The sequence below is a fragment of the Thermobia domestica genome, chromosome 5 (genome assembly GCF_964235325.1).
Source record: "Thermobia domestica chromosome 5, izTheDome1.hap1.1, whole genome shotgun sequence".
Taxonomy (NCBI): domain Eukaryota; kingdom Metazoa; phylum Arthropoda; class Insecta; order Zygentoma; family Lepismatidae; genus Thermobia; species Thermobia domestica.
In genome coordinates, this window is record NC_137458.1 from 42,200,504 (window position 1) to 42,216,841 (window position 16,338).

Below are 16,338 nucleotides of genomic sequence, written 5' to 3' on the forward strand. Positions count from 1 at the left end.
ATAAAGAAATTACAGAAAGACAAATCTCCAGCTTTAGAAGAAATTTTGCCTGAGTTAATTTTAGCTGGTGGCGAAAAGATGTGGAACAAGCTACACACACATTCTCCTTATCTGGAACAAGGAAGAATTGCCACAATATTGGAAAGAATTAAACATTGTTCCAATTCACAAGAAAGGTGATAAAACTGATTCTAATAATTATCGAGGCGGGGCTCAGTGTTAGAGCGTTCACCTCCGTTGCTTGGGGTCCCTGGTTCGATCCCAGCTCGCACCGTGTGGACTTTGCGGTGGGCAAACACCGTGCTCGTTGGTTTTGTTGGGGTTCTCCAGTTTCCGCCCACTTTCTTCTTTCCACTATTTCATTCATTTCTCATCATTACAGTTTCCTTTAGCCTAACCGGCATAACTGTGGGACGTAAAACGTAAAGATTTCATTTCATTTCAATAATTATCGAGGCATTTCTCTTCTGTTAACATCCTATAAAATCCTCTCAAACATTCTATTAGCAAGATTGACCCCATACGCAGATGAAATTATTGGAAATTATCAGTGCAGATTTAGACGAAATCGATCAACTATCGACACATATGTACCATTCGACAAATAGTCGAAAAGAAATGGGAGCACAAATACCCCAGTACATCATTTATTTATTGATTTTAGAAAGAACTACGACTCGGCTGGAAGGAAAACATTGTACAACATTCTTACAGAATTTTGGAATACCGAAAAAGCTAATTAGATTAATTAATTTAAAAAGCTAATTAGATTAATTGGGAAGTTTAAATGAATCCGAAAGTAAAGTCCGAGTAGCAAACTTCTTGTACACAAGCTTTCACGTCGAGAATGGTCTGAAACAAGGAGATGTGTTGTTGTCATTTTTATTCAACTTTATTCTGAAATATGCTATAAGAAAAATCGAAGACCGCAACGATGGTAGAGCTTATTGGTATTCACCAGGTTATGGCGTATTCTGATTAGGTAAATTTAATAGGGGATGATAGGAGAACAATAGAAAGAAATGCAGGGACATGAGTTTAGAAGTAAATACAGAGAAATCTAAATACACGGAAGTTCGTAATGCTGCAAATTACGGATGAGTTAAAATACGAAATAATACTTTCGGTAAAGTGGGTATTTTTATATATCTAGAATCAATATTAACAGACGAAAACCATATTCACGAAGAAATTAAATGTCGATTAAAATCAGGTAATTCATGCTAATATTCAGTTCAAAATCTTTTGTCGTTGCGAATTCTGTCGAGGAATTTGAAGCTTAAAAAATATATAAATCGATAATAATGCCTATTGTCCTGTAAGGTTGTGAAACATGATTGCCTACTCTGAGGGAAGAACATAGATTGGAAGTGTCTGAGAGCAAGATCTTGAAACGAATATTCGGATCCAAGAGGAACGGGAATTGGGAATGGAGGAAACATCGTAACGAGGAATTGCGTAGTTTATATAGCTTACCAAACATTGTTACGTTCATCAAGTCTAGGAGTGGAGTCAAGTTATACAATATTTCATATAATATAAATGAAATATTATATACATAATGAATTGCGTCATAAAATACAACGATTTGTTTTATGTTTATTATGAGTAATGTTATATGCTAGAGAATCGGTCTTCTGTGGAAGCAGAGCTGTAGCTGATGAATTGACCTCAGAATGTATATTATGTTAATATGAATGTTACTATGCGACAAGATATATATATAAAATAACAGATAGCCCCAGTTCACCTTTAGCGTTCTGATTGGCTCCCTGTCCGTGACGTCTTGTGGAGGAACTTTTGCCCATAAAACAGTATACCAACTAGCGTAATTGCGTATGCAGTATTTTACTTGTTGTTTTGAACAATACCTCGCAATGCCCAAGAACGTTATAAAATAGAGGATCTGCCCATATGTATCTTCATCTTATTAGGTTACTAAATGACCGACATATATGTTGGCTCAAAACATTGTGATCTTCATGTGTAGACATATACCGCCTTATGCAGAGTCGTTTTGACATAAGACTAGCGTCGTACTAAAAGCTTGACTACTGCAGCAAACATATGTTAGTAGGACTCTTTAGTATGGCACTAATCACACTTCAGAGCGTCTCTGCATAAGACCCATAGTGTGTCAGTCGTTTATTTTTATTTAAGTCGTTGCATCAGATTTATATTATATAATGGTTACTTGCTGCACGTATGGGTGTACAAATAGAAGTGAGAAGAAATTACCCAGAATAACCTTTCACAAGTAAGAAAATCACCAATCATAGGATACGTATGGCTGTGACGTATGGCTTCACGGTTTTGTGGTATGGGAAGATCCTCTATTTTATAACATCCTTGCGATACCTCCACGTGACGTGACCGACCCCAAAGTATCCTGGGAAAAATGAGAGCAGAAAGACTGAATCATAGAGTAATAAGGAGCTGAATCGAGAGTCTCCCTCACTATGTGAAGTATGTTACCTAATTGTCTGTGTACAGTTGAAGATGCGAACTGACTAATGACAACATATGGATGGTCTCACGCCAAAGTGAACTAACTCCAAATTTCTATTTTTTGAGTTAAACATGGGAATAAGTTGCAAATTATGTAGTCTTTCTTATGCCAAAATGAACCAAGCTATTTTGTAAAATGATATTTTTTTACGATAGGATTTTTGTTTGGCATGAGGTTAACAACACTGGGTTTAGGGCGACAGAACGAACTATCTACACAAACAAAATGGCTTCTCCGGGAGTTAGTTCAAAACGAACGCTGAGAAATGTTCGCGTTAATTATGTAGATGAAGACGGTTCTGACATAAGTTGTGGATCCTCAGATGTCTATAAACCAGATTCTAATGCGGGGACGTCTGAGACGGGCAGGCATATTTTGTTTATTGGTCAAATTAGATCAACAGAGTAATATTGTGTTTCTTATCCTGTGTTATGAATTCGAGTTAAACTCTTCAGATGCCAAAGTGAACTAACTTTAAAAAACAGTTTGCGAACGCTCGTGTGAGTGACATATTAGATGTATAACAGTATGGCAAATCTTGCAAGTATATTACACACTAAATGTTAAAATTATTGAGTATTAGCGACCAAATACGGAATAGTATACTTATTTCCAGAGCAATTTGTATTTAGTTCATTTTGGCATGTCAAGAGTATTATCACTTTTCATAAGTTCGAACGAAAAGAGATGGATCATACCAATAAATAGAACTCTCAGAATTAGGGGTGTTCCGGATTCCGGAATTCCGGAATATTTCGAAATGAAAATCTTAATTCCGGAATCGGAATTAAAAATTTTCTCATTCCGGAATTCCGAGATTACGGAATTCCGGAATTTCGGAATTCCGGAATCTCGGAATTTCGGAATTCCGGAATCTCGGAATTTTGGAATTCCGGAATCTCGGAATTTTGGAATTCCGGAATTCTGTAAGTTCACTCCGAAAAATTCGAAATCTCGGAATTGCGGAATCTCGGAATTTCGGAATTCCGGAACTTCATCCCGAAATTTCAGAATGCATGAATCTCGGAATTCCGGAACTTCAGTCCGAAATTTCGGAATTTCGAAAACTCGTAATTCCGGAATTTCTATCAGAATCTCGGAATGTTGAAATTTCTGAGTCATGGCAATCGAAATTGTAGAACCAAGTAACTGGATTTTGAAATTTTAGAGTTCCTTGATTTCATAATTACAAAAGTTCAGAAACTAGAATCTTCAAATAACATGACTATGAGATAGACATCAACTCAGGCAGATATAATGATGAAACTTACTTCCTTTCACACGTTGTCAGTGGTGGCTATACTCCGTCCTTCTGCGGAGCGGAAAGTTCTTAGCCATGGTACTCATTGAACAAAATTTAAACACTTCATTTATTGGTTCTTGTCTTTTTAATGTTCCCCAAAGGCAGGTTCTATGACATTTATACATGGTTGCTAGCTGGGCCACCAGTGCAATACGGAAAGAGTATCAACTAGTTTCTTCCCTGTCTGGCTTCAAAATGACATATAGAAAATGGAAAATTTAGAACCACGGTGAATACATAAGTTGCGAGTTTCATGTTCGTTACCCACATATTTACTTGCACACTTAAACTGACATTCCTCTGCTATTATTCCACCCTCGTACTCCTTGATGTTTAGAAGCCAGGTTTTCAAAACGTAGCTGAAATGCTCGTTCTTCGCACGGTCAGAGTAAGTTTATGAAAAATAATTGAACCCCCAATTCCCCTTACGATACACATTTCAACGATTGTTTACACGGTTTACCACGAAAACTATGGATTCGACACTAATATCGGTAGTTTCCGGTTATTTTTACATGTTACCTCTTGCCACTCCAACCATAGGGGTGTTAGGGGGTCTTGAGGGCTTAACTGAAATTTAAACGACATCGAGTGTCAATGTTCAACTCAGCGACCTAAAATAACTATGAATTCGACAGTAATACCGGTCGTTTCTCATTATTTTTGCATTTAACGCTCTTTCAACTCGCCTCCTTGGGAAGCTAGGGGGTCTCTCTTGTTTCCAGGTTGTAAAGTTATATGTTTAATTTAATAATTGAAATTGCGAAGTTTAATTGAAATTGCTTCGGGCGTTCCAGAGTTATGTTGGAACAAACATACATACATACATTTTCATAAGATAAAGCATGTAGTTCTTCTCCCTCATAACTTTCTTAGTTTTTAATTTCTTGTATTTGGAAAATGGAAACTTTTCAATAAAAACGTGGTTCGGAGCTCACATACATAGTTGATTCCGTAACTAGCTGATAGTAAATAGTTTTTCATAACGTAAGCCTTGCATAATGCTATTACACACAAATATTAACTGTTATGAAATGCTATCTTTTTTTAATACATAAAAAATAAACTTTCCTTAGTGTTAAATGTATTTTGTATTACTATAAAGAAGAAATAAAAATATAACAGAGCTAAATTAATGGAGAATTGAAAATAGAATATAAGAAACATTCATATATTTATAATAATTGTAATTAATATTTGTAAAAAACAGTGGAGAAATAGACAATCTAGGTTTCAACACAAAGTAATAATGAAATGCCATATCAATAGAATTTTAATCCTCTCATGTTTCTTTAATTTAATTTAAAGAAACCTTTAATTTTAGTTTCTACATTTAAAAAAAAACTATCATAATCGTACAGCTTTACATAGTAGCGGACTGTTACCCTTATAATCTACCTGTTCATATGATCAATAAAACAAATAAACAAACAAAAAAAAAAAAAACCTTATTCTGTTTAAAGATATTGGTCAATGCTACTTAAATTTCGTATAAATTTCCATTGATTAGAATATACATTATTACAATTAATTTACAAAAATTAAAAAATATGCATTACCTCAAATCCAATACTATCATTATTGATTCAAATATACATTATTACAATTAATTTACAAAAAGGTAAAAAAAAAAAAAAAAAATGCATTACCTCAAATCCAATACTATCATTGTACACCTTGTTTAATGCTTTTCGGAACATGGTACTCAGTTATAGAACGAAATAATATCGTATATATTTGATGGTTGCCATTAAATCTGATTGTATGTGTAAATTAGTTCTACTACAAAATTCTACTTTTGAAAATAATAAATTCAAATAGCATTTTTCAGTCTGGTTATTTTACTTGGATATACATAAAAGATAGAATGAAAATGTACGTTAACTACAAATTAAAATAAAAACTACTTATCACTATTAAACATAAGGAAATTTTATACAAATAACATAATAATAATAATATACATTACACATATTTAACATGTAACATTAGAAAACTAAGGGAATGTTATACTGTACAAACGACATTTTAAATACGAAATATTATGAATCTTATGAACTATATCAATTGAAACATTTGTTCAAATAATGTATTAGTTGAAACATTTTTGTATTATTAACGTTATGAAACCTAAAAAAATGTTATTTTAACAATATGTAGATACATCTATACAGTTATGACACTAGTAACTATACCTTTCTCAGTAGCTTAACTCTTTTAAGATTTATAGCGACTTCTGTTACTATGGCGTAGTATCGCCTTTGACCGTTTATTTAGGTTCTATAATAAGTATTTAAGCCGTTTTCTTATTGGTCAAGTCAATGATGGCCCTAAGAACACCCCAGATGCGTTTTGGAACCGGATGATCAACTTGGCGGCGCCAAGTGGGGGCGGAGGGGCGTTTTTCCTTTTTTCTTAAGGCAAGTTAAAAAAAATCACGTCTTTATTTTTCAAGATATCAGATTGAAACTTTACATATGAATTATGTGTACCTCTGCAAATTTCTTCTGAATATATATATTTTTTGAGATCCCTACGTGAAACCGGGCCTGGGGCCGAGGGAAGCAAGTGTTCCGAGAGGGCGATTTTTTAATGAAAAATTTCCGGTTTTCCCCGATTTTTCCGGTTCAGGTGTATGATACGGACATGTAAATCGTACCGTTGGAAAGGGCTCGATATACCAAAGAAAATGAGCCATGACTGTTGCACAATATATATATATATATATATATATATATATATATGTGTGTGTGTGTGTGTGTGTGTGTGTGTGTGTGTAAATATAGGCCTATATAGGGAATAAATTCAGACTTTCAACAATTTTTTCCGCCCTTTGTTTTCAAGATACAAGATTGAACTTTTGCACACGTATTATGTATATACATAAGAAAAAAGCTTCAGATCTCTACATAAACGCAGGCCCGGTTCCGAGGGGCAAAGTGTTTTGGCTGGATTTTTCAAAAAAAAAAAAAAAAAATTGCGGGTTTTTCCCGAATTTTACGGTTCAGGTGTATGATACGAACATGTGAGTGGTACCGTTGGAAAGGGCTCATTATACTGAAGAAAATGGCGTTTGAACCATGACTCTTGGTCAAGTAGTAATAAACAGTATATTTTTGAAGTACAGTATATATATATATATATATATATATATATATATATATATATATATATATATATATATACAGAGGGTTGATTAATTCGTGTGTCAATTTCATTTGTTCACTGTGCAAAAGAGATATGAGGTAAAGCCCTGCAATTTGGTGTAACTTTAGACGAAGGACATGAGTTTTGTTTCGCAATAGAAGCATGTCACTTATACTAAAGATTGAAGAGATATAGGGTCAAAGGTCAAATTTCGATTTCTTCCTTATGGGATTGCAATTGTAAATTCTGAAAGAGCCTGAAAAAACGTAAATCGAAGTGATAACAAAAAAAACTGTATGGTATGATTCTATGTCGCAAGCTGATCAAATATGCGTCAATCAAGTGTCATGGTCAGAGGTCACTGTCAGATCAAGGTCACAGGCCACTTGAGAACCCATTTGACATGATGAGGTACGGACATTGCGTTGTTTTCAGTGTATTCAAATGGGTTCCCAAAATCACCTGTGACCTTGATCTGAGCGTGACCTCTGACCTTGACACTTAATTGACGCATATTTGGTCGGCTTGCGACATAGAATCATACCATACAGCCTTTTCTTTGTTATCACTTCGATTACGTTTTTACAGACTCTTTCAGACTTTACCATTGCAATCCCATAAGGAAAAAATCGAAATTTGATCTTTGACCTTATATCTCTTCAATCTTTAGTACAAGTGACATGCTTCTATAGCGAAACAAAACTTATGCCCTTCGTCTAAAGTTACACCAAATTGCACGGCTTTACCTCATACCACTTTTGCACAGTGAATAAATGAAATTGATACACGAATTAATCAACCCTCTGTATATATATATATATATATATATATATATATATATATATATATATATATATATATATATATATATATATATATATATACACGAAAAGAATGGATTACCTTCAGACTTTCAAAAATTTCTCCTGACCTTAGTTTTCAAGATACAAGATTGAAATTTTGCACACGTATTATGAACACAACAACGTATTTTATAAAATAATAATTCAGATCCCTACGTGAACCCAGGCTTGCGCCAGAGGGGCGCAAAAATTTCGATTTTTTTTCGAAAAGTCCCCCGCTTTTTCCGTTTCCGGTGTATAATACGCACAATCGAGTGGTACCGTTGGAAAGTATGCTTTATCCTAAAACAGAAAACGAGGTATGAACCATGATCCTACGATAAATAGTAAGCAAGCAGTAGCTGTAAAAGTATAAAATAAAGTATAAAGTATAAAATTTACCTGAGAAAGGGGAAATCCTAAAAGAGTTAAATTTATCGCACCTTTAAAAGTCAGGTGTTGATTTATGAATCCCCTGTTATACTAAGTCAATAATGTGAAACAATGAGAACATTTAGCTTATATTAAATAGCATTTTAAAATTATTTTGGGACAATAGCTTTGTTCATGGACAGAAATATTAACTGTTCAGCATGCTCAGCGGTAAGAGATGCTCTATAATCTGTCACTACATTGCCACCACAGTTGAAAACTCTCTCACTTGGCACGCTCGTAGCAGGAATACACAAATATTTTCTCGCTAATTTTGTTAATCTTGGAAGATGGTGGGAATGGCTATTCCACCAAACAAGTTTCTCTTCCTCCAAATCTGCATCCCCAAGACTTAGGTATCGGTTTAATTCTTCTATTTGACTGTCTTCTTTATCGTTCCTGTCACCAAATTTCCTTCGTTTTAGGTAACTGTCAAATCCTTTAGTACCAACATTCCCTCGATCATGTTTTTTAGGACTTCCTGCTGGAATAAATCTCAACTCATTCAGTACTCTACCTTTTATTATCTCAGTATCTTCACCCAAATGATCTTTAAACCTGGGATCTAAGAATGTACACATTTTCAACAGTATTCTGCTTTCTTCATCCTCCTCGTATCGGGATTGCAACGGAGATAAAATTTCCATTTTCATGCTTCTTTCAATTTCTTTGAGTGCTGCTTCTAACATCTGTTCACTATCTTCTTTTTCAGTCAAAGAGTCATACAGCCAAAAATTTTGTGTTTCCTGTTTACTTGCTTCGTCTTGTTGTGATGTATCTTCTATCTGTTGAGATTCTTCGATTTGAAAATCTTTTAAGATTTGTTCATATAATGGCCATATGCCAGACGCTGTAACCGATGTTTCAGCTGACATACTGTCACAAAGCATTCGTAAGGGCGATAATAGGGTCATGATCATATTTAATAATTCTATTTCTTTGTTCTGAAGGATAAGGTTTTTATGTTTTGTTCGGGACAGAAATTTTGCTATTGCTTCTTGATTTGTTAAAGCTACCTGTATCAAAGGAAGAGTAGACCACCACCTTGTTGGCGTGCATGACGGAAGTACTTTGCGCGGGAGGCCTAATGCATCTTGCTGTTCTTGCAGCGCACGTCTCATTTTGCTGCTGCGACTCGTAATTTGTCTAACAAGTAAGTTTACGAAGTTACCTAATAACTTCATTGACTGGATGTAGCTCAAGGGCTTTGTTCACTCCAATATTTAAAGTATGACCGAAACAGCTCAAATGTTGGAAATCACTCAAGTCAACAATGGCCTTTACAATATTGGCACTACTGTTGTTACACAACGAACATTTTCAGTTCGTATTTCCGACATATCTATACTAAAATATAAAGCCTCTAATAGATTAGATTTCGGAAAATCGGAATTCCGGAACTTTATCGCAAATATCGGAAGTTCGGAATTCCGGAATCTTGGAACACGATCCGAAATTTCGGAAGATCGGAATTCCGGAATCTCGAAACAAGATCTGAAATTTCGGAAGATCGGAATTCCGGAATCCAGAACACGATACTAAATTTCGGAAGGTCGGAATTCCGGAATTTTTAAACTCCATCGGAAATTTCTAAAGATCGGAATTCCGGAATTTTCGGAATTCCGGGATCTCGGAATTTCGAAATTCCGGAATTCCGAGATTCCGAAAATTCCGGAATTCCGAGATTCCGAAAATTCCGAAATTCCGAGATTCCGAAAAACGGAATTCCGAAAAATTCCGGAATTATCGACATTCCGAATTCCGGAATTGAAATCTCAATTCCGAACACCCCTACTCAGAATCCTGATGTATGAGCAACTGACGAAACAATAAGAGTATTACAAAGCTGAACCCAACCCATGACCCGAGTAGCTGTTTGACCCGACTCGAGCTTAAAAGCTTGACCTGACCCGTAACACGAGTACATCTGACCCAACCCGACCCGTAACCCGAGTTACTGTGACCCAACCCGTGATCCGAGTTAGAAAGACCAGATCCGTGACCCGAGTTTCCCTCACCCGATTCGACCCGTTTGAAAGCACTAATAGTACACAGGGAACGCTGACAGTATTCTACTTTCTGCGAAAATGAAAATGAAATGAAATCTTTAAGTTTAACGTCCCACGGTTATGCCGGTTAGGCTAAAGGAGACGGTGATAATGAGAAATGAGTGAATGAAGAAAGTAGAAGGAAACGAGAGAACCCCGAGAAAACCCACGAGCACGGTGTTTGTCCACCACAAAGTCCACACGGCGCGACCTGGGTTCGAACCAGGGACCGCAAGCACCGGAGGTGAACGCTCTACCACTGAGCCACCGCGCCCCCACTACTTTCTGCGAGTTACAACAGACTTTTGAAAATATAACTCGCACAAACTAGAATACTGTCAGCGTTCTCTCTTCGTATCAATGGCAAATCAAATACCAAAGTCTTATGCCATAGTGAACTAAGTTACAATTTGTATTAATATTATTGTATTTTGCACTATTATTTTGTTGTTACCCACTTAATATTCATCGTAGTTAAAAGATCAATATTTGTAACAAAAGATAGAAATAAAGCTATATTTTCAAGTGTTATGTAGATTTTTTGAAACAACTAAAACTTTAAGCCTCGATTTCTCGAAAAGCTGTTTTTGGCGGTTGGTTCACTTTGGAATGAGACCATCCATATGAGGACCGTTTTTTGAAAACTTAATTTGTGACAAAATGAAATTTTTCAGTAGGAACAAAAAACTGTTTTTTATGACGAGGTTAATTATAACACTCTTGGTTTTTTGTTAATTGATGTTGCATATTGAGACTATTATGTGGGTCAATGTGAAGTAAATTTATTGCTGTACTACACTTTGGACAAGCGTTTACATTTTTGCTGTTTTTTACAAAAGGTGCTTTCTACATTAAATTTTCTGACGTGCTACTCCTGGTTTTCGAGATTATTTTGTGATCTATGGTGGTTTACCATAAGGAATTAATTTTATTTGTATTACACGTATTTTACAAATTATTACTATGTTTCCGTAACAAGTACAGTCGGGATTACTTCTATAAAAGTTGACAACATATAATCAATATATAAACTCGACATGAACACGATATGAATGCTTAGGTCTTTTGTAACCTCTGTGAATAATTTTGTTAGAAAAAAAATCAGAGCAACCACAATCCCTTCAGCAATAGTATTTATGTTTTTGTGTATGTCCACTCAATTTTACCATCAGAGAATTCGATAGTAACATAGATGTTGTTGGTATAACTGTTTTCGGTACCTCTCAGCACATCTTCATAGAATTTTCTGGCGTTCTCTGGAACATCAAAGTATTGCATTAGCTTTTTAATCAGATTTCCCAGGCTTCAGTACTTCAACCTCTGTTATCGGTCCTGAGAATGTGTATGTTACTGAAAGTGTCACAGTGTCTGTCTTGTTTGCTTTGTTGTAATGTATAATTCGAGTGTTAGTAAGTTTGAATGGTAGTCTTGTTTTGAGAACCGAATTCGATTTCTCCTTCAGATCATATACGTTTCAATCCTGTCCTAATATTTTCAGAGTTCTGATCGTGTCATAATATTCATATGGAGAAAGAAAGAATTTCTTCTTTTTGTTTATATATATATATATATATATATATATATATATATATATATATATATATATATATATATATATATATATATATATATATATATATATATATATATATATAAATAGATAGATAGATAGATAGATAGATAGATAGATAGATATTCAAATTACCGAAAACTCTTATCTGGAGACATAAAAGTATGCCCTCGAACGTTGAAATAGTGCTGAACTTTAGAAAATACTCTGGATCTTTCCAAATATCTTACTACGCTGCCATCAATATGCCATTTTTATTGAAGAAAATATATTATTTTATGTAGAAAACAAGTTTTAATAAAACTATTGTGTAGTAGAATGCTAGTTTTGTAAAAAAGCTTCGACTTTTGCATGCCACAGAAACGAGAAAAATCAGATTTTGTTCAAACAAACCACATTACCATGTAGCTGTCATTTATTAAGTAGGAAAATCGATTTAAAAAAAAAGTGAATTTCGATTTTACTGCAGAAAGTAAGTTTTGAATAAACGGTCCTCAATGTAAAGATATGATAGAGCCACAAAAACTCTTAAACAGTTGAAGAGCGTTCGCCGTGAAAAAAAAAGGAGTACGATCACAAAGGTGCATACACGTATGTTCTTTTTTATATTCGTATCACAAGAAAAGTGAATGACACTCGCTTTGTTACCCCATTTTCAAGTTCCTAGATGGTCAATGAATAATCTGTAAAAGACTGCACTTCGTGCGACCTCGGTAACTGACGAGGACGGTGCTATACTATTAATAAATAAACGGATAGTACATTTAATTCCATTTATAATACATTGTGCTCCGTCATTCCTAATGCCAAAGAGAGACCATAGAAAATTAAAAAATCAATAAATTACACTTTTTCACTTGATGAAAAATTTCACGTATATAAATAATATCCAAGGATCTTATAAAATAGAGGATCTGCCCTTACAACAAAATCTTGAAGCCATACGTCACAGTTTCACCACCCTTACTCTGCCCACTCCGCCCAATAGGATCGCAATGTTTTGAGCCAACAATCATGGCGGAAACGAAAGTAGCCGATCAGACGATGGAAGAAACGAGAGTAGCCAATCAGACGTGCCGATGCTCGGTTGTTTTTTGGCTTCATCGATTTAATAGGATGAAGATACATATGGGCAGATCCTCTATTTATAACATCCTTGATAATATCACAAATTTCTTCCTCTTCTTCTTATTCAGGTGTATCGGTTAGACATGAATCGTCTAATTTTCAAACAAATTTATTAACTAAAACAAACTCATAAGTATAAATTGAAATAAAGTTAAACAACTAAGACATGAAAATAAATGAAATAAAATGGAAATTAGCAATTGAACTTGCTTATCCACATTCAATATAAAATTGAATTGATATAATAGCACCTGTACAGATTCACTTTAGTGGAGCAGTACAGAGTTCGTTATTTAACTTTATGAGAAAATTGTTTTTTTTTTTATGTGGGTACTTGTCGAGGCTTACTGTTACTATCGTGTTTTAACGTATCTATCTCTTCAACAAGAGAGAAACAATTTTGATGGATATAGAAAATGAGATGTATAATCCAAATGTATGTGAAGGCGAATATTAACCCTCGATTTCTTAATACGAAAGCAGATATAGGACACTTTAGCTCTCAGTCTTTCATATAATGATAAACTTGAAAGAGTGGTAGCGATGATCATGCAGATCAACTGAAAATGTGATTCTATAGAACCATTTACATAGTATAAATAAATGAACAATTATATACTATAAGAGTCTTATTTTTGTTGAATGCCTAGAAGTCGCGAATCGTCTATTGCTACTACTGAGCTAAATCAGGGGTTGCAAATCCGTTACACCACGTCCAATTTATACACTGTCGAATCCTACTGTATACAAAAAAGGATACACTGTCGAATCCTATACTTCAGGTGGCTCAATGTAGAGCGCCAGTCTTGGGAAGTAACGTAACACAAGTAACGCGTTACTTTTTAAGTAACGTTTCCTAGTAAAGCGTTACATTTTTTCCAAAGTAACTGTAACGGTAACGTGTTACAAATTTTTAAGTAACGTACCTACTTTGCGTTACTTTTTTCGCGTTACATTTCGGATGAATAACTACAATATATGTATATAATTTTCGGAAACAAATGTTTCTTTCTTGTAAGTGAATTTCTCAGAATGAAACAATCGAGCATGAACTACGTATGTCAGTGGCCGACAGTCATCAACACACAGAGAAACAGTTAAGTTCGTAGTAACACTTGCTGTTTTTGGAAGATGAGGACAGCCTAGGGAAATCACGTGTACTGTTTGCAAGCACCTGGAAGGTTTTGTCGTAGATTTTGACAGCTCTAAATCAATACATTCAGTGAGTGAACTAGGAGTGCAATGATACGGGTAGTCTATTTTACTTTGATTGGTCTTGTTTTTATAAAGATGGAGAATGAAAATATTTTACCGTTCGAACATCTCAACGAATATATTTTTTCTTAAGAGCTGAGGATGATGGTGGACAGAAATTAAAAATAAAGTGTCTGAAGTGCCTCGGCGGAAAATATTTATCAACAACTAGGGTGCCACAATTAACGATATAAAGTAAGGGGTTAATATGAATAAACTGTATTCTGATGAGCAGGCCTACTTTATTACTAGAAAATAGTTTGCTGATGTTATGCAATATTGGAGTTCTTTCAGATCAGTTTGCTTATCATAGAGTCCCGTTGATTATAGAGTTTGAAACTAGCTTTAAAATGTATCGATTTTAGAGTTACTGGCAAGTTTTGATTCACCCCCAGTTCATGTGCTCTCATTTTTAGAGATGCAAAAAAGCCGGCTTTTTTGAATCGATGGTCTTTTTCACATAAAAAGCCGGCTTTTTTGAAAAAAAAACGAGAATTTTGGAAATTTTGGCTTTTTTCATTTTCATGATTTTTCTATCTAAATAGCTTTCTTATAGTATATTCTATAGTTAGATAAGAATTCCATGACCTGAACGCCATATTTCGCTCTAAAATTCACCATCAAGATGGATGGAGCACATGTTTTACGAATTAAAGCTAACATGAAGAATGTAGTATTTGAGCTCAATTTTAGAGGCTATTTAACTTTATTTTAACTTTTCAGTTATCGACATTTTTGTCTTCTCGGGATCATTTCAGTTTGTCGTCTGTGTTTCATTTCTAAGAGCTTAGTACTCTAGTTTTTAGCGCAAAAGAAACTTACGTTTTTCTGTATATCCGTCAAAGCGTACGTTTTTCATTTCATACGTCTAACCGTACTTCCACACTTCTGTTATACTGTAGCTGTGCAACGATTTAGCAATGATTTTCCGGATACAACCTTGAATACTAATTTATACAATCAGTAGCGGAAATGTCTTAATTTTATTTGGGAGGAGCTTGAAGTTTATTAGTACAGGCATAACTAACACTGTATTTCGTTTCGTTTATATATTTAGCGATAATCTTCCGGATACAACCTTGAAGATCATTTTATACTGAGAATCAGTGGCGGATTTAGAAAAGTATTTTGGGAGGTTTTTTTCTTACTAATGTTTAGTTTTTCTAAACATTCGTAATTTTTATTTGACGGTAGCTTAAAGTTTATGAGTAAAGGCATAATTAATAGATATTTCGTTTGTTTTAGACATTCCGTAATTTTGGGGAACAGGCTTCAGTCCGAAAGACCGCCCCCCTAACCTTCGCAAAACCGTCACTGCTGGTAATTAGTAATAATAACGATTTAAAAACAATAAGAAATGAAGTCGGCCAACTCACAGTACACGCACTATTTCTATTTCATAGATGGAATGAAGAAAAGTTTTGTCAGAATGGTCGAATGCTGAATTGAATCCGGACTTCCCGATAGAAGCGCAAAAGCTCCACTCAGTCATGTTTGTTGTGCAGTTGTATTTATCTTAACTTAAATATATTCCGTAGTCCTTTTTTTTTGGTATTGGTGGGGTGGGGAGAGTTCCATAATGATATGAAGAGTGTGAGCCAAGAACATGGTAACTAACAAATTTTCAATTGCTGAGTTATGCAGCACCAGATAGACAGCAACGCATACCGCTTCGTTTAATCCCTGATGTATAGTCTTATGTGAAAAATCAGTTTCCCGACTTTCAAAATGGATTGTGCAGCAGAAAATTTCTAATTTCTTAAAATAGTAAAATTGTGGGTTACCATGTTCTTACCTCACACCCTTCATATGTTGAATCCCTCTTGTTAAAAATACAGAAAACCTGAGGACTGAGTAAACCGTGATGGTGCTTATATAAAACTGTAGAATTTCAAGAATATACAAAACCAAAAGCTCTAGATGTGCAGCCTTTAAGTGTCTCATATAAATCTAAGTATTTTTCTTATGTTTTATTTTAATTTTATTTTGTTCCAAAAAGAGAGTATGGAGTATTTTGAAGTAAAAATACTACATAGAATTTTGCTACTTATTTGAGTATTTTTTTAAAAGAAGTATTTACTTTTAGGGTTGGCTGGTTTACACCA

General features: G+C 34.6%; 2 protein-coding genes and 1 non-coding gene across 3 annotated transcripts in view; 1 reads left to right on the plus strand and 2 right to left on the minus strand.

Annotated features, from left to right (window-relative positions):
* Nucleotides 1-16,338, plus strand: part of LOC145684639 (uncharacterized) — a 74,326-nt gene that overhangs the window by 847 nt on the left and 57,141 nt on the right. The window lies entirely within an intron of this gene.
* Nucleotides 8,344-9,354, minus strand: LOC145685058 (E3 SUMO-protein ligase ZBED1-like). The gene has a single exon (XM_081757402.1). The coding sequence runs from the start codon at nucleotides 9,352-9,354 to the stop codon at nucleotides 8,344-8,346; it is 1,011 nt and encodes a 336-aa protein (XP_081613528.1).
* On the minus strand, nucleotides 10,484-10,555 carry TRNAR-CCG (transfer RNA arginine (anticodon CCG)). Its single transcript has one exon. It is a non-coding gene; the product is annotated as a tRNA-Arg (tRNA).

Excerpts from the sequence above, each read along its gene's own strand:
- LOC145685058 (XM_081757402.1), bottom strand. The coding sequence starts at position 9,354 with ATGAGACGTGCGCTGCAAGAACAGCAAGATGCATTAGGCCTCCCGCGC.